This window comes from Periplaneta americana, chromosome 5 (assembly GCF_040183065.1).
Source record: "Periplaneta americana isolate PAMFEO1 chromosome 5, P.americana_PAMFEO1_priV1, whole genome shotgun sequence".
In the NCBI taxonomy this organism is placed as follows: domain Eukaryota; kingdom Metazoa; phylum Arthropoda; class Insecta; order Blattodea; family Blattidae; genus Periplaneta; species Periplaneta americana.
This window is the reverse complement of record NC_091121.1, coordinates 192,365,177-192,390,935: the sequence shown is the minus strand read 5'-3', so window position 1 is coordinate 192,390,935 and position 25,759 is coordinate 192,365,177. Positions and strand designations below refer to the sequence as shown.

Sequence of the window (25,759 nt, the reverse complement as noted above, 5' to 3'; positions counted from 1 at the left end):
AAACAAACAAACAAACAAACAAACAAACAAACAAACAAACAAACAAACAAACAAACAAACAAACAAACAAACAAACAAACAAACAAACAAACAAACAAACAAACAAGTAAGTAAGTAAGTAAATAAATAAATAAATAAATAAATAAATAAACAAACAAACAAACAAACAAATAAATAAATAAATAAATAAATAAATAAATAAGTAAATAAATAAATAAATAAATAAATAAGTAAATAAATAAATAAATAAGTAAATAAATAAATAAATAAATAAATAAATAAATAAATAAATAAGTAAATAAATAAATAAATAAATAAATAAATAAATAAATAAATAAATAAATAAATAAGTAAATAAATAAATAAATAAGTAAATAAATAAATAAATAAGTAAATAAATAAATAAAGAAACAAATAAATAAATAAATAAATAAATAAATAAATAAATAAATAAATAAATAAATAAATAAATAAATAAGTAAATAAATAAATACATAAATAAATAAATAAATAAGTAAATAAATAAATAAGTAAATAAATAAATAAGTAAATAAATAAATAAATAAATAAATAAATAAATAAATAAATAAATAAATAAATAAATAAGTAAATAAATAAATAAATAAATAAATAAATAAGTAAATAAATAAATAAATAAGTAAATAAGTAAATAAGTAAATAAATAAATAAATAAATAAGTAAATAAACAAATAAATAAACAAATAAATAAATAAATAAGTGAATAAATAAATACATAAATAAATAAATAAGTAAATAAATAAATAAGTAAATAAATAAGTAAATAAATAAATAAATAAATAAATAAGTAAATAAATAAGTAAATAAATAAATAAACAAATAAATAAACAAATAAATAAATAAGTGAATAAATAAATACATAAATAAATAAATAAGTAAATAAATAAGTAAATAAATAAATAATAAATAAGTAAATAAATAAATAAATAAGTAAATAAATAAATAAATAATAAATAAGTAAATAAATAAATAAGTAAATAAATAAATAATAAATAAATAAGTAAATAAATAAGTAAATAAGTAAATAAATAAATAAGTAAATAAATAAGTAAATAAATAAATAAATAAATAAATAATAAATAAATAAGTAAATAAATAAGTAAATAAGTAAATAAATAAATAAAAAAATAAATAATGCATGCTGTTGAAAATTCGGGCATGTTATTGTGGCAATGAAGCAGTCTGGTGAGAGAATACTCCAATTCAAGGGTTCAGAGCCATAGTGGGCCAAGTGCCATTTATTAAAAGGAGAGAAAACAAGTCTTAAAGTTAGTTTTAAAGTGCATACTTTAAATTACTTGCTATATGTTTAATTAAATCTGTGGCTGGTTTGACACATTTTAAGAACAGAGAAAACCTGCTCACATAAGTACGTCGTACCAAACATACCGGTACCGGTACTCATTATTTTTGCTGCATGCCTGTGCAGACATGGAAAACGATCAGATGAGATATAATGGTAGAATGTAGTTATATCTTCAGTTATTTTGAACTTCACCTCAAGAAAACTGTCACATTTGAGATCTAGGCTATTAATTCCATTTGAAGCGTAGACGGAACTGTGGATATATCAACGGAAAATGGGATCATGAATTTGTGAAAATCCAACTGAAGGGATTCTATTTCACCGAATCGTTCCTCAAATGCTTTATCTAAGTTAGTCAAAGACTCAACAAATGCAGCATATTGTCAATTCGTAACATTAGACACAAATTTGCTTAGGTTTGGAAAATGAGGCAAATTGCGTTGTTGCATTTGTTGTGTCCACAAATTAAGTTTCATTCCAAATGATTTAATTTTATTGAACAAATCAGGAGATCTTTACCTTGTAAGGAAACATTCAGGCCATTTAAATGATTTGTCACATGTTAGGAAAACCAAGTCTACAAGCCAGGAAGGGTCGATCAGCTGGGGAAAAGCTCGAGCTAGCGCATTGTTACGTCATCACAACGTAATGCACCTCGCCCTGCCCTAGCTCCACGTATATGCACTGAGTGCAGATTGCCCTCTGTGAGCATCCTGCCTAGGACTCGCGTCACGGATTGCGCGCTGGTTCGAGTCTTCATGGAGGAAGATATTTTCTCATGAAATTTCGGCCAGTGTATGGGACCGGTGCCCACCCAGCATCGTGATGCACTTGGGGAGAGCTATAACGGCTGGGGGGATCATCATGCCGACCACATGACACCTCCATTCTGGTTGGATGATCGTCCACCTCTGCTTCTGCATGTGGACGTAAGGCCAGCTGCCAGCTGGTCGGTCATGGTCCTTAATGGACTGTAGTGCCTCGGATTATTATTATTATTATTATTATTATTATTATTATTATTATTAATAATAAAGTCCCGCTGCTACTCAGAGACTAGGAAATAGCAACTGGCAAGAGGATATCCAAAACACAGGCAAAACCAAATTATTAGAGATTAGGTCTAATGAAATTATCCTTAATTTCAAACATATAAGCCGAAATATGTTTATTTTTATTTTATTGGGTTATTTTACGACGCTGTACCAACATCTAGGTTATTTAGCGTCTGAATGAAATGAAAGTGATAATGCCGATGAAATGAGTCCGGGGTCCAGCACCGAAAGTTACCCAGCATTTGCTCGTATTGGGTTGAGGGAAAACCTTGGAAAAAATCTCAACCAGGTAACTTGCCCCGACCGGGATTCGAACCCGGGCCACTTGGGAAATATATTTAGAATATGCAATAACGGCAATAATCCTCATGTACTCATATGCATGTTTTAAAAATCCGGTCCCTAGCTATAACAAATATGACTTCATTCAGCCAGAAAACAAAGAAATCTAAAAATTTACTAAAGATTATAATTTTATTGGTCCTACAGAATATATTTGTTATGGTGACAATTAATATTAGAGAAGAAAAATTCGAACTGGAGGAGGGGAGTTCGATCCGGTGCTGTGGATTTGACTTCGGCGTAGCTCAATGGTGAGAGCGCTTGGTACGTAGAACCAAGGACCCGTGTTCGATCCCCGGCGCCGGAGCGAATTTTTCTCCTCTAATATTAATTGTAAAGAAATCTAATTTACCTGGGTTTTGATACTTGTTCACCGGAAATCGTTGTTAAAATCTGCTGTTGAATATCTCTCATAACCCTATTAGTTAGGGGCACCAATTGTTCAATGACTTGCCACCACACGAATCTCTCTGAAATAAAGAAAAAGTGATAGTTAATAACAGATTGTTTTGAGTGTATGTATATGTATGTGTGTGTGTGTGTGTATAACAGAGGAGTCTGTAGTATTCGGGACTATCAAACTGCGATTCCTTACTGTAAAAGTTCAGGCATAATCATAGTATAGTATATAGGGGAGACTGTTGTACCTTTAAACACTTTTCACATTTTATTTTTTTTTAATTTTGACAAATAATAATAATAATAATAATAATAATAATAATAATAATAATAATAATAATAATAATGATTTATTTAACCTGGCAGAGTTAAGGCCATACGGCCTTCTCTAACACTCAACCAGGAGTAAAGACTGCGTTACAAAAACACTACAAATTTACAAATTACACTACAATTTTACACACAAAACTGAATAAGATAATAATAATAATAATAATAATAATAATAATAATAATAAAAAATAAACAACAAATAAGAAGAAATCAGACATAATATATAACATACAGAAAGAAAGAAAAAAGCATAATAATATTTGAACAGCAGGTCAAAATAAATGAGGCATACAAAAAAAAGACAATTATTCATAATAATAATAATAATAATAATAATAATAATAATAATAATAATAATAATAAGAGTAAGAATAGTAATAATGATGATAATAATAATAATAATAATAATAATAATAATAATAATACTAATAGTAGTAATAAAATAGTGCAGTACAAAGTATACAGTGAATACAATATTTCTAAGTACACACAATAAGGAAAATTAAGATTATATATAGCTCAACTTATCACATTAGAGATATAACATTATCGGAAAATATGAAAACAAAAATATAAAATAAGTTGAATATCATTAGAACATAAAAAAATGTGAATACGTGGAAACATGCAATACAACACTTGTCATAATAGTAAGTTAGTTTGGCAACTCGTCATAAGATAATTTTCTAACTTGGATTTGAAAGAATTCAATGTTCGGCAGCCCTTGACTTCAGGTGGCAGAGAGTTCCAGTGACGAGAGGTAGCAACAGTGAAGGATGAGGAATACAGAGACGATGCGTGAAGTGGAATTTCTAGCATGTTATCACGTTGTGATCGAGTATTAATATTATGATAGCGAGAGAGAGTATGAAAGCGAGCGAATAAATAACAGGGGGATGAAGAGTGCATAATTCGATATAAGAGAGAAAGTGAGTGCAGATTTCTCCTCTCATGTAACCTAAGCCACGATAACTTCTTGAAAGAAGGTGAGATATGATCATAGTATCGAACATTACAAATGAAGCGGACGCACGCGTTATGAACACGCTGTAGTTTCTGAGCGGAATCAATCCTGAGATCACTGAACAAAACGTCGCAATAATCGACATTTTTATATGAAAAAATGCTTGAAATAATTATTGGAGATTCCTTTACAACTTCCTGTATGTATTTTCCTGTTTTACAGATCTATTAAGAATGGAAAAAATAAAATGAAGGGATATGTAATGTTTTCAAAGGTGTAACAGGATCATGTACCTTGGAACATACTCTCTTGTAAGTTGAAACACATGTCATATAGCTGTAAGAACTGACAATCATATTCAAAATGTATTTGCCATCATAAACCAGAGCAGGCTTCTCTGATTGAGATTTTATTTCCTGGAGGAGCAATAACTGCATCAACAGCTTTCTTCAAGGTATCCGGATCGATTGGGGGCCTCTTAACTCCAGACTTACTTCGTGACATAATCTTACAATAAAAGAAAAACAAAAACCGATAGTATCGTGTACCTTGGAACATGTTCCATGGTGCAAGATGTTTTGTGTTCAAAGTACAAGAGGATGCACTTTTAAACAAATATGGCTCCCAAAACTAGAGATTCGAATAAATCTTGAAAATTAAAATAAGTTATTACTCACCAGATGATAGGGAACACACTGTACTTGATTGATAGTAACAAATACAATCTGGTTTTGTGTTAGAAAACATATATCAACTAACGAAATGTTTACTTTTGGTACTAAAAAATGTTTTTGTCTACAGAACTCACACTTTGCAATAAATCAAACCGAAACTACGACCAGAGCTACTTAGCGGCTTTCTCTACAGTCTACTTCAGTTTGAGTCCTCTAGGTAGCAGCAAAAATTAAAAAAACAAAAAATGTTCAAAGGTACACTATGCTAAAGGTACAACAGTCTCCCCTACAATCACGAAGCTTGAGTTGATGAGGGTACTAGGAACAATAGACTGTGCAGGTACTATTTCGCATTGTCTGTAATGAGGCGATAGTCGCGATCCTAATGGTTAGCAACTATCTACGGATGCATATTTACTACGTATTGAGCTTCGTGACTGTATGTACTAGACTGTGGTATAATTATGGAGTGTAATAGACACCGAGATGCGCCAAGTCGCACTAATCAATTTCGTTTAGAGTTTATTAGTGAGTTAACGTGTTCTCAGTTCTGTGTTAAAACTATTATCATTGTGCATAAAAATACTGTTCATTGTTAGTTATGTTACGACATAAAATGTTAGGTGGTCTACTCAAGAAAAATATAGTCTGATTATATAAGTTACTAAGGGCCGTATTCATAGATATTCTTAGCGCGGGCTTCCGGTGGATGATCAGCGAACTAATGTTTTTCGAATTCATAAATCAGTGTTATCGATAAGATATGATATGAATCCTGTACAAGTAACCAGTCGATAGCCGGGGCTAGTTTAGCACGCTCGTAGTGCGGGCTAGCGAAATGCCTATGAATAGCACCCTAACAGTCTTACTAATAAAACGTGTCTAATTTTTATACGAGACTTGAGCAGAAAATGTTACTAATAAACCATGCATAAGCGATGGATGTATAAACAGTCTGTAACTATACGTGGGAATTGCTTTGCAGTAGTTATCCACACGAAACTCTCTGTTTAAGCGTTGTACAGTAGTAGCAAAAAACCCGGACCGACCCTTGTAACTGATTTCAGAGTCTTTTCACTCCAGAGCACGACAGACTGGTAACTAAGATTTTCGTGGTTCGGATCCTGCCTGAGAAGGAAACTTTTTTTTGTTCCTTATTCAAATCCCAATACTTTTCGATTGCTGGTAAAATTCATGTTCTGGAAATAACAAGTTAATTAAGTAGTAAAATATCACTGCAATCGATACGTGTTTGAAATAAATTTGAATATGGAACAAAAAAAAGTTTCCTTCCCAGGCAGGATTCGAACCACGAAAGTCTTAGTTACCAGTCTATCGTGCTCTGGAGTGAACAAGGCTCTGAAATCAGCTACAAGGATCGGTCCGGCTTTTTTTGCCACTACTGTACATAGAGAGAAAAAAATGGCCGCCTTTTAACAGCTGTTCGTATCGATTGTCATTTTATGATGATGGTTGCTTTGTTACCGCAGAAGAACAAAACAAAGAGTACAGAATAATTAGAATAATATTGCTATAGTTGTCATTGTTTGACCAAAATATAGCGTGGTAATCGATCAGGCCCATTTGTACTATGGTACTTAGCGCGGTACGATAGCGCACACTATCGGATGCAATAGGGATATCTTATGCGAAGTTTTACCGCTAGATGGCAGGAGAGTTCCATGCGGCGCAACATGTTGTAGGGCTATGTCATATGCTACAGTTGATTATGTTTTCCCGCTTGTTGGTTTTCTGTGCGTGTCAAAATTATATTTACAATTATTTTGTATAACCTAGTAGCCTATAATTGAATATAATTCAATATTTTCTTACCTCATAATTTAATTTAATTTAATAAATAATAACGTAAACCTGTATAATATTGAGCGATTCCCCGAGATGGGTGGGGAAATCTGCAGTATGCAGAATATACTGGGTGTTCAGTTCAAAATGTGTCTTGGCTCGCTGTATGCCGTCATGTGGCTAGCTGATGAGCCTAGAGAATTCAATCTTCCTACACTTCCGCAGCTCAGGTGTATAATCTAAGAGGCAGAGAAGTTGGCTAGCAAGTACGGCGTTCATTCTGAAGAGTACGTGCCGATACGTACGGTAACGCCGGTAGTGGCAGGAATGTGAACTGTTTGGAAATACGTACTGTCGGGATATGGGGAGAGGGTTAAGACGATTACTTACGTATTTCTTGACATTAACTTCGACGGTCAACATGGACACGGAGCATTTGATTTGTGTTGTGGAATGTTACCGTACGCAACCGATGATAACAAATACCCTGCGTACGACTTGCCGGCGCAAAACACAGTTCGAAAGAGGTTATGGTAGCACACAGACCGTACAGACCGCCATCTGTTGCTACGACGTTCAAGTTATACCGTACACGTTCTCAAGTTCTGATTGAAGAACATATAAACTGGAACTCGCTTCAAATCGGTGACCCAACAACAGTGACGTCATGACACACTTTGAAATGAACACCCAGTAGATACGAGTAAATTGAATGTTCATGAACCTAAACGAAAACTCTGAGAACGAGGTGCAGGAATAAAAAAATAGGAACTATGTCGAAAGTGAATATTGCCCTCTTTATTCATTAGTATTTAAGAACCGTACGCTAAAAACAGGATATGCAGCCACCAGTGTGTTTCTTTTTATAGGGAAGGGACTATCGAGACTGAATTCCTTGTATTTTTTCTGTAGTTGCAGAAAGATCAAATGTAATTTTTAATGGGATGATATAATATGATCGCAATAGTATCACGATTAGTCGTGCGTTTTGTAAGTTAAGGACATGCAGTTTTGAACAGGCCCTACTATATAGGATGATTTTGAAAATTTGAAGTTAAAACATGGTTTTAATAATTAGGGTACAGTACATTAAAAACATTATTCACGAAATGAATTTCACTACGGATCGTCCTGGATAATAAGCATTCCAGTTTATCGAGAGTTTACTGCAGGTGTAAACTCCTACAACTATTGCATATAATCTAAGCTAACATAGCTCGCTGTCGATATTGCATATGCTTTTATTAATTTTTCTTTTTCCTCTTCCAAAATGAAACTATAGTCAACAATTCCTTACTTGAAGTAGTTACTTTTATTTAATAGCTAGCACTTTCCAGGCACAATTTAATTACTTGTATTGTTTAAGGTTTAAAGCATATATTTAGAATATTTCGGGACCTGATTGAAGACAAAAAGCTTTCCCTGGTGTTTACATATAGGAACATAACAAAAATTTGCCATTTTTAGTCGTTTTTAAGAGTATTTAATATACTAATACACTACGTATATCCTCAATGTTTATATACCGAAAAACAAATGCATACGTAAAGCGCATCCCTCAAAGTACACGTGCGCTATCTGTTGGTGCTAGTTCAGGATATCCCTATAGAGAATCTCAGTTATTCTGTTCCCTTTCGCAATAAAATAATGACGAGACTATGACGTAGCTGTGTAACAGTTGTACTGTTATCTACGACGTATGCAGTGATTATTAGTCAGGAATTTCCAAACGGTTTATAAACGAGATATTCGCTGTGTAAGTGTAAGGTACGAGTAGTTAAACGTCTGAATAAGAGTTTTTATGAGTAAGACCGTAAGAGATTACTGCTTATTACATTAAACTCTCCCTATACAAACAACTGGAAAAATAAATAATTAAGGCGATCTATGTTTATCCGGTGCTTCATGATCTGTAGCAAATTGGTGGGAACAGAAGAAACAGTATTTCATTCTATCATCAAATTACCTACTGTCGAGTAACTTAAATATCAATATCTGTAGCTAATAATTAATTTAAATGCTGTGTTATAGTGACCGTATTTCGACTCCGTATTTTAGTAAGCTTTCCAATTGATTCATTTATCAATAATTTGATCCAGACAGAATGTTTCTACAGTAGAGTTCCAGAAATTCGACATCTACAGAAGATTCTCTATTTTTTTATAGTTGATAAATTACAACCCTTCGTAAAACTCGACATTTTCGCAACTCGACACCCTCTCAGTCCATGAGACTCTACTGTATTTCAAATAACCGAGGCGAACGTATGTCAACAGATTACTCTCTCCATAACTTCTTTAATGCACTTGAAGGATCAATGTATTTTCACAACAATTACTTCTAAAAGAAGTATTTCATCAATTTATTTTTGCATAATCGTAAATTAAGAAAACTTCGTAATGTTGAGTCCGGTAATTCTATATTGTAATAATTTTGATACACCCAATATTACTTGATTACTTACGTATTTTCACGATGTCTGTGTTAGCTATCAACCAAGCGAGATTCTGGAAGTAATTAGTGTGTTCGATGGAGACAGCATGCTCGTTCAGGTCGAAAGTATTGTTTATCCCGGCAGTGAGTTCCTCCAAGAATGTGGTCCAATTAACCTGTGCCACGTTTAAAATCCTTTAAATATTCAATGATGTATATAGGGTGAGTAAATAGTATGGAACAATGCTTGTAACTTTTCTATTTATAATTTTGTGAAGAAACTATTTATGCAAAAGTTGTAGGGTAACAAAGAAGAAATATTTTGAACATGTTTTCAAATACAATGCTTTTCATTTAGAAAGGATGTGGCAATGAATATGTTTTTTTTTTTAAATAGCACCATGTACTTATTTCTCCATTTTTGGATTCTCCAGGTCTCAGTACGTACAAAATCATATTTTTATTTATTTATTTATTTTTTTGCAATTTGAAGAGTTCGCGGGAAAAACGATGAATGTCACATTTCTGTTAAGGATTAGATAATGATCTAATTGAGTCTATAACTACAAGATGTAGTGCTGTTTCTATAGAAAATAAAGGAAAGGATTACTGTATTCGTGGTGATAATTCTCCTTTTTAGCATTTTTCATAAGAACAACATTAAATTTCGTAGTGATCTATTGAATTAGATAATGACATCAACCATAACAAAACTGTGACATTCATCGTTTTTCCCGCGAACTCTTCATTTATAAACTATTCTTTTGTAAAAATGACCTCTTTTGATGGCAATGTATGTGTACTGAATAAAGAAAAATTTTAATGTTTCAGTACATCAATTTGAGGAGTCTTTGAATTAAACAGTTGAAGACAAAAGCTAATAGGAATAAGTGAAAAAACTAATAAAACAATTGCATAACAATATTAATATTATTTAAACTTATAATTTTAAAAAGTACACATTGTAGGATATGCACTATTGAAATTTAACTGTAATAGTAATGACATACATGGATTTTAAAGCAAGAAAACTCACTAAAACCAAAATTAGCATTGTTGTGTTGTATCACGTGTTCAGGTCACAAATGTGCTCAAAATGGCTCTCATTTACTGCCAAAAATTCATAAATTTATCTTTGAAAATGTTTTTTTTTAACCATTGTTATTCATTTGTTTTTATTATCAAATACAAACTTTCAATCTCATTAATAGAACATTATGGTAAATTTACATTTTATGTAACAATATTGCTCCATTTTTTATTGTAGTCTAAAAAGTAAACAATAGTGGTTTTCTGCACAAAATCACACGAACTTCTTTCTATTGCAACATTTTAATCTCTCCCGCTTCCGTAAAGCAGTATCATTTTAAAATAAATTTCTGGTTGTGTGATTTTCGAAACTGGGTAAGAGACTTCTAGTTTCTAATAATCGTTGAGAAACTGCTACAAAAGTTCGCCGATTAGGTAACGTTCTTTAAGGAAAACGTTGACTGTACTTCCTTTTTGCCTCACTTGAATTACGACGACTTTCTCCATAAATTAATAACATACAATATTCCTAAACTGTGAATGACATTGTCGAATACCCTGTACTGAACTGTCATCCGCTCGGCAGTAGAGCTATGGACAGAGAGCTTGAACTCAGCTGATCCGTACTTACATATATGCAGAGTACTGCCTGCTGAACACGTTGCCACGTCTCTCACGCCAGAATATTAACAAATTTAAGCATGCATTTTTATTTAATTTCACGAAAACGTAATATAACACACAAATATTTATTTAAACTAATATTAACTCTTTGCTAGATGTATCTACTGATGTAATTGTTTTCGTAGTTTTAGTAACTATATAAGTAGTATAACGCAAACAAAATAAGAAAAGAAGTATTTTTTTCTGGGAAAACAATCGAGTTTTGACCCTACGTTGTATAGATATTTTTTGACCCCGTAGACCGTCCCCGACGACTGTTAAAAGGACGGCAATTATACCGCTGTATATATATACATACATACATACATACATACATACATACATACATACATACATACATACATACAGTCGGCCTGGTTGGCGCAGTTGGTGTAGGGCTGGCCTTAGATGCCCGAGGTTGCGGGTTCGATCCCGGGTCAGGCTCATGTCAGTAGATTTTGTGGCATGTAAAAGAACTCCTGCGGGACAAAATTCCGACACACCGGCGATCCTGATATAACCTCGGCAGTTGCGAGCGTCGTTAAATAAAACATAACCCTTTTTTTACATACATATATACATACATACACATACACACTACACATGTACTCGCTATTTGAATTCATACACAATGCATGCTTATGGGTATAACATATCCTTTAATGAAAAAACAATTAAAACTCGCTGAATTAACATCATTTCAAGTACGTATGTTTAAACAACCCTGAAATTAGAATCATAATTTATTTATTGAAATCAAAATGAGTGACACCATCTAGTTGAATAATGAAGTGAAATGAATGTGGTGTTATCTATCTACGATGCTTCTTTTTTATTTTATTTTATTGCGTTATTTTACGACGCTGTATCATCATCTAGGTTATTTAGCGTCTGAATGAGATGAAGGTGATAATGCCGGTGAAATGAGTTCGGGGTCCAGCACCGAAAGTTACCCAGCATTTCCTCGTATTGGGTTGAGGGAAAAACCCGGAAAAAACCTCAACCAGGTAACTTGCCCCGACCGGGATTCGAACCCGGGCCACCTGGTCTCGCAGCCAGACGCACTGACCGTTACTTCACAAGTGTGGACACGCGTTGCTTCTTCCTCGATAGATGGGCAGATAATTATTTCCTTCGACTTCGCCTGCGTATTAGTACTACCAATTTCATTCATTTAATAAAATAATTAAATTTCAATTTAAATAAACTACAATAACAATGAATACAGGTATTACGGTCAGACACACGCACTAAAGAATGGAGTAAGAATCATCAGCATTACAAGGGTGAATGTGATAATATACTTCGCACGAAAACATGACGACCTTCCCTCATCCCCTTCACCAGTTAACTGCTGGCACGCGCAAGGGATAAACCCTTAGCCGAGTTGCCAATTCTTGAAGTCATTGCGATTTGCGAATGTTTTTCAAACTGATTTCCGTGAAACCGCGATTTTCAGAGAGACTAGATTATCTTTGTAAATATACCTTAATTTATAATTACTAAAACAAAATTTGTATAAAAATGAACAAACTTATTTTAAAAACACTTTATATTTATATTTTCACTAACATGTTTTACCTAAATAAACAAAGAACTGCAGAATTATATAATAAGTGTTAAATTCTCATGTTATTGAAGTTCCAGAATTTTATACTTAATTAAGGATGTTGCGCTGGTAAAATTTTCGGAAACTGTGATCATTGAATAGCAATTTATAGTACAAGAGAGTAAGATTAGATTTTATCCGCTTCGCCTTGGGTGATAATTTCCACGAGCGCATAAAATCTGTTTACTCTAGTGTGCTATGCAATATTTTATTCATTACCGATGTAAATTTAATTTTAAATTGTAGGTTTTTTCTTTGTAATGTGTTGTTGGCGAAGAAGTTCATATATATTCATTTTAATTAATGCCAATATGTTGGTTGTCATGTTGAGAGTGATTTAAAAACATTTAATTCACTGCTGTAAGTTAGAAAACTTTTATTCACTGCTGTGAATAATGTCATTATTTAGGTTGCTAAGGACGGCGAAATAAAGACCAGTTTAGATACCAGTCATGGATAAATGTATTCCTTTTACATCATTTTTTCATAACACGAAAATCATATTAAAGCACGAAAGAATATATTTGTTTCTCTGCCAGTTTAGTTTCTGATTCGATGCAAATTTTCTGTAGGCCTAAGGAACGTTATAAGATACGAAATATGATTTAATTAATTAAGGGGGCATGTACACTTCTTATACCTTAAAATTCTGTTATATAAAATATAGGCCTAATATAAAATTTAAATTTCTACACCAACTATTGAAGTTCAATCAGGTAAAAACAACCTGTATTAGTTTTTTTTAAATTATTTAACGACACTATCAATTACTAGGTTATTTAGTGTCGATGGGATTGGTGATTGCAAAATGATATTTGGCGAGATGAGGCGAGGATTCGCTATAAATTACCTGACATTCGACTTACTGTTGAGAAAAACCTCGGAAAAACCCCAATCAGATAAATCAGCCAAAGCGGGAACTGAACCCATGACCAAGTGCAACTTCAGATCGTTAGTTAACTCAGCCAACTGAGCTACGCCAGTGGCTCTGTATTAGTTCTGAAGTTATGATTTTTAATGTAAAGTGCGGCATTGGCTGTAATAGCTGTTAAGTGGAAAACGGCATGAGCTTTTTCTTCTTCTTCGCAAACTATAGGCCTATTCCTTAAAAACCCTATTCCTGGTAATTCCGAAAGTGCTGGATAGAATCGAATGAAATTTTTTCTGCATTCTTAAACGTAATGTACAAATCAGGCCAGAATATTTCCGCAAGTTTATTTGCTGTTGGCGATCTCTCTTTCGCGTACTGTTCATATACTGTTCGACGGAGTAAATCACGCATAAAATCGTCTATCATACCGAATTCTGTTTTAATTTGTTTATTTTCTCTTTAGTTGGTGAACCGTAATTCTTAATTTCTATGCCCCATATATATTTTTTTACCAACTCCGCCGGTTGCTTCCGATGTTAAGGGATTGTACTTATCAAACTGCCTCAACTTTCGATTACTCTATGCATAGAATTTCTAACGTTAGACACAATATTTTAACACTTTGTTTTCTTAGCTACACTCCTCTGCAAATAAGATATTCTGTTTTCTTCGACGGTGTTATTTGTTCTTGTGATGGTCCTGGATCTTCAAGTGAATCAGGAGGCCTGACTGCGGATCATCTGCTCCAACACTCATTAATCATGGCCGGAATAAATTAGATATATTGAAGCGCACAACGGTATAAATCAACACGTCGACAAATGTCTAAAAAGATACTGAGAACGGGTGAAACCCAACAGGTAGAGGCAATGACTACTAGATTTGGCAATGCTGGGATCTATTGTATTTCTGCCACGCGGCTAGGGGTTGAGTAGAGAATGGGGGTTTATGAGGGATTACCAATTCCAAGAAGAGAGGCCGTCATGTTTCCGAGTCAAGTATAACATTACCTAGGTAAATGTCTGAATCCAAAACGCTTGACTGATATACAGAATGGTCAAATATGGTTACTACGCACCTTGCGGTCGGTCTTCGCTCCGCGAATACTTGAGTCCACGATAATTTGCAGTTCTGGAATTGTTATCACCACTTTGTTGTTGGAAGAGGGTGCGTTTTCAGATGCCTGTTGGTAAAAACTTGGTTGGAGCAAATTACTGAAGTCGATAGTAAGTTTCAATAAGGCTTTTGTTTTTCCTTTTCCGTACAGACTAAACCGATAATCAACATGATTCAAATCTGCTTTACAGGGAGCTTCACCTGAAAAACTAGATTTGCAACATGATTTCTGACGCATGCGCAGATGATTTAATCTCGGGTTATGGTTAAATAGTAAGAAGCATCTTCTGTATTCTGCGTCAGATTCTAAATAAAAATAATAGTACGAGGGTCACACTGAAAGTCATGTTCAACCCATTGTTATAAATCATAATTTTTATTTTTTTTAGAAAAAAACAGGTACACCATCTTAATCTACAGAATTTTCTATCACTTTTCAACATAGTCTCCATTTCTTTGGACACATTTTTCCCGCCGTTCTGTAAGTTTCAAAATTTTCTTGCTGTAGAAGTCCGTTCCAAATTCTGCGCACCGCTACCCCAATCTATTTGGCTTCTCGTTTTCAAAATTTATCCGCATATCATCAGCTAAGTACAAGATCTCATCATAACAATTTACTCATTATACCCTACCACAAGACATCTCTATATTCTTCATCCTATACAGTTTCAGTTGCTAGAAATTGGAACTCGCTTCCGAGTGATATAAGGGGTTGTTGGACAATAACTTCATTTAGGTCAAAATTACATAAATTCTTACTTAACAAATTAATTGTTGATTAATATTTATTACATATAATGAAACTAACATCTGTCCATACTTATTATTATCATTAATTTCTCTAAATAGATTTACAAAACCTCTAACGGCAATTACATTAATATTCTCATTATGTAAATGTATTTTAGATTTATATATTTTTTTCTCCCTGTAACATAGTTCTAGTAAGCTTATATTAAATTAATTTTCATCATTTTACTAGCTATCTCAAATCTCAAATTAATTCTAATTAATTGAATTAAATTAGCTCATAAATTAAGTTACTACTTTGCCTTATACGTTTATCTAAATTTAAATAAATATGTAGTCTACTAGTCGTTAAAACTTAATTGAAGAATATTACTGGAGAACCTTTTAAGTGTAGTGTAAATATTCGTAATTTAAATATATATTGTATTGATTAAGGCTGGTTGAGTGGAAGACAAGGCCTTATGGCCTTAACTCTGCCAGCGAAAATAAAACATTATTATTATTATTATTATTATTATTATTATTATTATTACTTCATCTTCCCGAAGACACTGACGCACCGCTTTCCGGATGTTCTCCAGCGTCTCGTAGCGTTGGCCTCGCAGCTTTTACAGAACCGATAAAGATGGTAGTCGGAGGGTGCCAAGTTGGGACTGTAGGGAGATTGCGGAAGAGTTTTCCACCCAAATGTTCTGATTTTCTCCACGGTGACACGATCAGTGTGAAGCCACGCGTTATCGTATTGCAGGATGATCTTCTTTCCAGGGCGTTTCTCGCGCAATGCACGACGGAGCTTCAAAACTGTCTGAATATAGCGGACAGCATTTATGGTCTGTCCAGGTTCAAGAAATTCAATCAAAATGCATCCCAGAACTCATGAACTCTTTCCTTGTTGCGTTCCGTGGAGGCAGTTCGAGGGCGATCGCTACGAGGCTCATCTTGGATGCTCGTGTTCCCATCTTCGAAATGTTTCACTCATCTCCTAACACTGCTGGCGCTCATGCACACATCTCCGTACGGGCTATTCCATATGAAATCGATCAGTAAAAAACCTCGCATTTTTTTGATACTCTAATTTTTTCCCTTTTTATACAAGGTGCTGAGGAGAGTGCATTTTCAAAAATATACTATCGAAAGTCAAACGGTTTTCGTATTATTGAGCGACAAATTTAGCGTTATTTTATAAAAACAAGCCTCTTTCAGCGCTCAGAACTCTGGAACCATTTACTGCAGAACATTGAACGAGAGCTCATTTTGAAGCTGACATTTGGTAGGTTATGTTAAGAAGTAATCCTTGTTTTTATTGTACACAGAGAGACAGATAATCTGATTTTACTTACTTTTAGGCTTTTTGCCAATTTGTAAAAATGTAAAAAAATATTGAGAAAAAACATTGCATTATTAAGAGGGATTCGACATTGTTTGCTTAGTGGTACGGCAATAAGTTTCGAGGGTATTAAATAGATTATTTTCACACACCTAGACTTGAATGGCGCAGTACCGCAAGCACTGGCCGAGAGCTGAAGATAAGCGAGCGTTGGGCGTCATTTTACTCCTCTGTTTATGAAAACCTGTGATAAAGCTAGCCCAGCTATGGGCTACTAGACGAAACATCACGTGTTTGTCTCCTGGCCTTGCTTGTCTCGGCTAGCTCCCGCCTCACAGTCAGCAGGTTAGTTCAAGCGCGTACAATTTATTTTCTTTATTTGATATTTTCAATACTTTGTGATCAACGTGCCATCAGTAAAAAATATGTGTTTATTTGTACTTTCAACGCGGAATCTAACTATAAATTTTTAAAATATTTTTTCCTTGGCAAAGGCGTCTTAATGAGGAAAAAACTAAATTTCTCCATTTCCATAAAAAGTAAGAAAATCTGTTTATATGTCGATATAAACATTAATTCTCAGCATCAAAATAAACCATGATTTTGATCATTGGGTGAAAGGGTTTCGGAGCTATAACAGTTTAAAGTTGGTAATTTTATGAAAATACGATCAATTTAAATATTTTAAATTTAAACACTATGAAGTTCTGATGCCTCAAACTTTGCACAAAGCATTTTATCACAGTTCTCTATGTACAAAAAAAGTTTCATTGTATTTAGAAATTGTAAGGTCAATTTTCTCTATATTTCGGTCGATTTGAGATGGAATAGCTCGTACGCACCCTGAAGTCTGAGGTGAATTTCAGCAGCAGATTTTTCTTCTTTAACAAGGAATTTAATGACAGCAAGCTGTCGAAACGAACCTTCGTTGCCGACCATTTTGCAAACATTGCCTGTGGTCACATGATAGAAGTAAATGACGTCACAATATGTCAATACATAGTGTAAAGTCTATAGATTATGAGCATATAATCGTTTTTGTTACATTGTTGAAATTGAAATTATAGCAATGTGTTGATAATGACTTTCAGTACGACCCTCTGTATATAATCAATAAATGTACTGTACAAGGACGTGAACAATTTCGTGAATTAATAACGAATGAAGAAATAAATAATGGAGAAATAAATAAAAAAACACAGTTAAATGGCTAAGCATGTAAATATAGAGACACACAGAAAAAATAATTAAACAATTCTCACCTCACTAACATTTCCGGAAATTTCCAGCACATCTTTTATGACCGTCTTGTAGATCTCCTCGTCATGTTGCTGTTTATCGCTCCAAGTGTCTATATGTTTCAAGATTTCTGTCATTAACTGGTCCCGTAGCTCCTCTTTCTCAATTTTCATGAAAGAGATCACTTTCGGACTGGCTTCATGTTCTCCTATTATACTAAATATTTCTGGGGTCTCTGGTGGTGAACGAAGCTGTTAAGTGAAACAAATTAAGACGTGCCATTACTTTCTCATTTAATTAATTTATATTCGTTACGATTTTTACTCGAAAGAGAATAAAAAATTTGGCTGACAAAAACTGCATAAGAATAAACATAAAAACGTGTATGTATTGTCGGACCATCGGATCTACGCTCCTTCAGCTCTGTCGTCGTTCTTGGAAAAGTTAACGCCTCTACTCACCCCATTCCACCCGTTTCTCTCCCACTACGACAAACAGCAGGCCACGAACCTTGCCGAATAGGGATGTTGCCAAACTTCCGTCAAACAGTGTCATGTCTCTTGAATATTGCTTATAATACTGTAAGGTTAATCATTACTTATTCATAATTTAATTTAAGTAGGTCTAATGTCGCTGATTGACTTATGCAAAATGCTATTACTTGCTTAATAATATTTCTTTCGCCACTCCGTGCTACAGTATTCATGTTGAGTTGACAACACTGGACTGCAAGTGCAAATAAACTGTCCCGCAAGAAGGCTCAAAATTGTGAGTAGTGGGAGAGAGAAAGAGAGAGGGATAGAAAAGAGAGAAATAGGAATACAGGGGGAGAAATGAATTGCCGAGGCTGAAAAGGAATTAAGGTTCAGTTCGCATATCTTACGGGGGCACAGATCCGATGGTCGGACTATAAACACCATCATGCTATAGCTACCTGATAATTATAATCTTAATATTAATAAAATGATTACAATTAGGCCTACTACAATATTACAATTGAGGACTTCTACGTAAAAAGAGCACATTAAAAAAACTGCTGTTTTTCAGGAAATTGTGTTTCAAGCTTTCTTATGATTGTTGTAATTTATTTATTTATTTTTATTTATATATTTATTTTGCTAATAATTGTAAAATACTTTAGCTCACCTCTGAAAGAGAAGAGAAAGAGATAGTGAGAGAGAGAGAGGTAGAGGAAGAGGGAGAGGGAGAGAGATACTGGAGGAAGGAAGGAAGCAAGAAAAAAGAAAAGTGGAGAAGAAACCGAGGAAGGAAGAAAAATGGAAGAAACTAAAGAAAGGGAGGAAGAAACATGAAAGAAAAAAAATTGTGGAGAAAAAAAACATGAAAGAAGAAAGAAAGAAAATGAGGGAAGGAAAACATGAAAGAAGAAACAAAAGAAAGGCAGAAAGTACAAAACGAAACGAAAAATAGATGAATGGGAGAGAAGAGGGAACAAATAAAGAATATGGAAGGAAAGAAACACTGAAAAAATAAAAGTAGAAAAAGAAAGTATACATGTGAAAGATAAAAATCATATAAAACGTAAATTAATATAATAAACAAATATATGGATGTACTGTATATTATAACTAGGCTTCGAGACTTCGGACCCGATAGAGCAGTTCAGTGGGAAATCCGCATAACGGCGTACTGAGTATAGTGGTAAAGCGTACAGTGGGTGGGGTGCTGTAGAATGAATGCCAACAAACACGCAAAGGAAAACGCTCTGGATTTGAAGGTTCTGACGAATAATTTGGTTTCATACAAACCTATTTTCAAACTGTGTCTGACACTATTACACGGTTAGAAAAGTCAGAGCAAGAGATGCCGGAAGCCCTCAAATTAATTTAGAAAATGACGCAGAGAATTAATGAGACACCAAGTACACCGGTTACTGAACGTGTAAAACAGAAGTGGAAATCAATTTTATGTAAAAATAACGGGTATGGAACATTGTATAATATAAACAGCAAATTATTGGACATAGGGTCATCCGAGAATAAAGGACTGTCTCTTAGAGACTGCAATGATGTTAGGTTTTTTCGTTCTGATCCTATAAAATCATGCGACGTAGAGCGCAGCTTTTCACAGTACAAACTGTGTTTGGTAGACAACCGAAAAAGATTTACGTTTGAGACACTGAAAGTGTATCTTGTAGCACATCGCAATTCGGTACTGTAACTGCATTTCCTAAAGACTACCAATAGCATAAATGAAGAAATTAAAATTGCTACATGTTTATTTCCACCATTAACACTATGCATAATTAAACACAAATGCTTATAAAAGACAGGAGAATAAATGCTTTTCACATTCTTTTGACATTGTCATTGTGTAATGTATATTTATTTTCAGAATGTTCATATGTATGCGTTTCCCCATACTACCATACTCTATTCTAAATAGCAACGTTGTTACCTCAACACATCTCTATAATCTTTTCGCTGTAAGAAAAATCCTAATATAAACAATAGCACGTGACTGCAGTGAGGCTTCATTGGGCACTGTTTGGCGCCATAGATTCTCAGTACGTGTTCCCGCCTACTGTTGTACATTCTGTTTCATATTAAACATTTCCCGTTACTCGTCAAGTAGGCCTAACCTCACTACTATGCATTCATTTGTTTAGGAAACATTCACTTTTATAATTACTGTAATTAAAACTCACTTAACTTAATATATACACTTAAGACTATTTTGTTTTTGTCCGCTTTTGAGAGGGTTTCCACACTTATGATTAATAACCACACACACCGAGGATGCAGAAGCCATACTTCAGTACCACGTGCTTACATGAACAACTACGAGCTCAAGTGATGCCAGCTTGTTACAGGAACAGATTACCTCGGTATTACTGTTGGTATTCATCCGCGTTCATAGCACATAACAAAATATAAAAGTAGCGTTTCTTTTACATAGCGTTTTACATATGAGCGAGGTTATATGTTTCATCGTATTTAACAACTAGAATTCAATTTTTTATTTTCACATAATATAAGATTATGGTTTCCAAATACGAACTATGTTCTCCTGCGTAATGTGAGTGTTTCGACTTGGAGCCAATCATGGATATGACAGCATCGTGCTTACGTTTACATTAGGATTTTTCTTACAGCGAAAACTGTATACCTACCTGCAGCGAGTCAACAACCTATAGTACATGCACAGTAAGCTTATTGTAACGGGTCCCAAGTCTCGAAGCCTGATTATAACATAACATAAATATGCAGTAGTCAATAAGAGATATAAACAAGTGTCGCAAGTGAGATGGTTTGACCTGTAAGATGGTGGTGTCAGAACTATGATCCACATTCAGCGCAACCAGAGAGTTGAGCTTCAAGAGCTTTTGGAGTTTGGCCAAAGTGGTTGCTACGTCCCAGCCCTCCGCGGTCTGGCTGTCAGGAATCTGTCGAGGCAGGCTCACCTCGCCCAGCACCTCCATGACGGGCTTCAGACCCATCTTGTCCAGTGTGCCTGCAAGCATATGCACATTAATTTACAATGAGAACTTTCGCAATGTAACAGAGAAAAATTCGAAAGCAGGATCTTTTGATTGTGATCTGAATGTTTTTCTCGCGGGTCTCAATCAGAGGAAAAAGTTCTACTACTATACTAAGGTACCAAGATTCGATTCCCGATAGATGTGAGAAGTATGTGAACATAAAAGCAGTATACGATGAAAGAGTAAGGGAACGGAGAAAAATTCTCTCCAACACCGGGATTTGAAAACGGGTTTTCAGCTCTACGTGCTGATGCTTTATCCACTAAGCCACACCGGATACCCATCTCGGTGTCGGACAGAATCGTCTCAGTTTAAGTTCCAACTCTTGGGTTCCCTCTAGTGGTCGCCCTCTGCACTACGTCATAGATGTCTATGAACCTAGGACTGAAGTCTACACTCCGTTCCATTACTCTTTCATCGTATGATGACGCAGAATATCTGCATGGAAATATCATATGTACTTCGGTACATTAAAATAATGTATATGATATGCGTAAATCACTTCGTGATTTAAGACGGCGCTTATTCCGTCGGATCCCGGCCAACCAGTCACTCATAACGAGTGCACCTCAGCACATGTGTGTGGACTTCAGTCCTACGTTCATAGACATCTATGACGTAGTGCAGAGGGCGACCACTAGAGGGAATCCAAGAGTTGGAACTTAAACTGAGACGATTCTGTCCGACACCGAGATGGTTATCTGGTGTGGCTTAGTGGATAAAGCATCAGCACGTAGAGCTGAAAACCCGTGTTCAAATCCCGGTGTCGGAGAGAATTTTTCTCCGTTCCATTACTCTTTCATCGTATGATGATGCAGAATATCTGCATGGAAATATCATATGTACTTCGGTACATTAAAATAATATATATGATATGCGTAAATCACTTCGTGATTTAAGACGGCGCTTATTCCGTCGGATCCCGGCCAACCAGTCACTCATAACGAGTGCACCTCAGCACATGTGTGGACTTCGGTCCCGCGTTCATAGACATCTATTACGTAGTGCAGAGGGCGGCCACTAGAGGGAATCCAAGAGTTGGAACTTAAACTGAGACGATTCTGTCCGACACCGAGATGGGTATCTGGTGTGGCTTAGTGGATAAAGCATCAGCACGTAGAGCTGAAAACCCGTTTTCAAATCCCGGTGTCGGAGAGAATTTTTCTCCGTTCCATTACTCTTTCATCGTATGATGACGCAGAATATCTGCATGGAAATATCATATGTACTTCGGTACATTAAAATAATATATATAAAAGCAGTAGGTAAATTTCATCAGATATAATTTATTGTAGCCTATTAGACAGATTGATGAGCAAGGACAAGAAAGACAGACTGACACCCGTGATCACATATATAAGAAATTGGCGATCCCCACGTTAAAACGGTAACATGTAAAAAAGAACAACCATCAGGATCGCCACCGTCGATTGATAACGACCGCTAGATGGAAGTACAGTTGCTCCATGCAATTAAAATGAGAGTTATAACGTGACTTCTGTCCCAGTCGCTAGGTGGCAGCACACTGAAATTGATAAAAGTTATTTTGTTGACGTAGTACAAAATTTTGTTCAATATTCTTTTGAGAATATATTATTCTAATGTACCGAAGTGCATGATGTTTCTGTGCAGATATTCTGCGTCATCATACGATTGGAACGGAGAAAAATTCTCTCCGGCACCGGGATTTGAACTCGGGTTTTCAGCTCTACGTCCTGATGCTTTATCCACTAAGCCACACCGGATTCCCATCCCGGTGTCGGATCGAATCCTCTCAGTTTAAGTTCCACCTCTTGGGTTCCCTCTGGTGGCCTACCCTCATGCACTGCGTCATAGATGTCTATGCACGTAGGACTAATGTCCATATATGTGCGGAGGTGCACTCGTTTTGAGATTATATAGACTATTACACTTTTACTACGTCACACTACGTTTGACCAATAAAACGGTACGAAAGAACGTCTTTCAACCAATCATGGCTGCTTATCTCACAATTTTATCGCGTCCGTAGCATTTGTTTAATTTTATCGCGTCCCTAGCATTTGTTTAATTTTATCGCGTCCCTAGCATTTGTTTAATTTTATCGCGTCCCTAGCATTTGTTTAATTTTATCGCGTCCCTAGCATTTGTTTAATTTTATCGCGTCCCTAGCATTTGTTTAATTTTATCGCGTCCCTAGCATTTGTTTATTTTTATCAATACCCTAGCATTTGTTTCTTTGTTTGCCAACATTTCAAACTGCACTGATCTGGACGTCAAAAAAACAGAAAATTACAAACCACTCCAGTCGATGCACAGCACTTTCAAATATGACTCGCATTGGCATTCAAGAACAAGAATTAATAAAGATCACTGGCCATAGCTATGCATCTTCCCTGAAACCTTATATACAAATAAATGAAGAGCACCATTCGGAAATCCTGAATAAGTTGAGGGATACACCATGCACATCAACGAGTTCACTTCTTTTACGCACACGTCCAATATAACATCAACTGAACCACCAACAACTAAAACATTCAAATTTGAAAATTGTATTTTCAGTAATTGTTTCTTTTAAAATTATTCATGTTTATTTTTTATTTCATCATCGTTAATTAAAACGTTTCTTGTTTATTTCATCATTCCTAATTAAAACTTTTCTAACACTCGTTTATATTATTTAGGTTATGTTTATTATAGCTTCTGCTATATGATATTATGGATAGTCACGTATCAAAGATTGTTTAATACTAAGATTTATTGAAAATCATCTGTCAAGTAACGTTGATTACTGGGATCCGATGATTGAAGTGAAATGCAAATGTTTTAATAAAAATGAAACTGAATCAACAAAGCCTTCTTGACTAGTAACCGTCCACAGAGTTCAATGAAGATTCCATAATTGGCACAAGTGATAACAAGAAAACAGCTACTGCCATCTAGCTTAATGTTGAGATGGTACAATAATACATTTGAAGACAGTTGTATTTTCGTAAGTCAAGTAATATTTTATTGTATTTGAGTACTTTGTTACTTCTAATCTTTATATACTTTCTTCTAATCGTGTAATAGTCAATGAAATACCACTCGAGTTTTGATTTTCTCTAGATAAATCAAAACCTCTAGTGAGATTACTGTTGATATACCAACCTAATAACAAGGCCCTTATCATTATTTCATATCTATGTTTTGAATTTGCACTAAAATTAAACTTTAAATTTAAGGATCAATTTAGTTCCTGATGAATTATTGTTCCTCCTTTCTTCATGGCTTCCTTCATGTTAGTGGAACACTTACCGGTATCCATGCAATGCTTGAAAAAAGACTTCATCTGACGTACAGGTTCTGGATCCAATCTCGAACTGTTCTCTTGTAAAAGCTCTGAAATTTTAACAAAAGTAGTCACCTAGTCTGTAGGAAGTATTGCGAAAACTATGTAGAATATGTGTAAATGAAACAAATTTATCTACAAACCCAAGAATCGCTTGTCTAAGTTTTCTTCAGCTTCTGCGAACCAAGAAGACGTAGATAATCCTTCCTTCACAGGATGCTTTTCGGGAAAGTTCCCGCAAGAGAACTGGTAGAAGTTCTCACAAGGATCAGCTGTTGGATCCATGGATTCTAGCAAATGATAAGCTGAAAAATCAATATTAAAAATGTGTCATTACTTGAAAATGATGACTAGGGGCCGTATTTGTCCCAGGACGTACTGAGATAAGACGTCATGTTCGGAGCATGGCACAGGTACTATCAGGGAATACTTGCATCTTGTTTGTGATGCAGTTGACATTATATTCATGATTCAAAACTAGACCTCGAATGTCCTTCTCTTTCAATCAATCAGTATAAAAATATATAGCAAATATATTGTTATCACATTCACATGGCGGCAAGTTTCCAAGAATTAAGTACGTCATATTCTTCTTTATTAATCACTAAAGAGAGTTTTACATGAAATAAATCATTTATGTGAACCCAATGGTTTATATTACTCATCTGGTAGAAGCTGCACCATCTTTTTTTTTAGAAAGCTGTGTTCAACTGGCTGAAATTAAAAAGAATGAAGGAAAACTTCATTTAAATATATACATACGTACTGATGGAATGTTGAAACTAGGATTTTTCGCGAAGAGTAGATCAGTTGTATATCAAAAGAATGCAATAATGTCTTGAGCTTGTAAATATCTCTTACATTTTCGATAACATTTGCAACAGTATATTTATGCAAAATAAATTTCTTGTCTATGATTGCCATCAAAATAATGAAGAGAAATCTTATTGTATAACTACTGGATTTTTACGTTAAATATTGTTTATGTTCCGA

At 34.6% G+C, this 25,759-nt stretch overlaps 1 protein-coding gene across 1 annotated transcript in view; it reads right to left on the bottom strand.

Moving 5' to 3' along the window:
* The window catches only part of LOC138700375 (neprilysin-11-like), a 55,828-nt gene extending 30,759 nt beyond the window's left edge, over nt 1-25,069 (bottom strand). The window contains exons 1-7 of the mRNA XM_069826962.1: nt 24,910-25,069; nt 24,733-24,816; nt 21,229-21,425; nt 17,975-18,202; nt 14,598-14,702; nt 9,379-9,523; nt 3,095-3,212 (exon numbers count right to left, since the gene is read on the bottom strand). Of these exons, the coding sequence (XP_069683063.1) occupies nt 3,095-3,212; nt 9,379-9,523; nt 14,598-14,702; nt 17,975-18,202; nt 21,229-21,425; nt 24,733-24,816; nt 24,910-25,051 (1,019 nt within the window). The 5' untranslated portion in view covers nt 25,052-25,069. The remainder of the gene's footprint in view (nt 1-3,094; nt 3,213-9,378; nt 9,524-14,597; nt 14,703-17,974; nt 18,203-21,228; nt 21,426-24,732; nt 24,817-24,909) is intronic.
* Nucleotides 25,070-25,759: the final 690 nt, after the last annotated feature.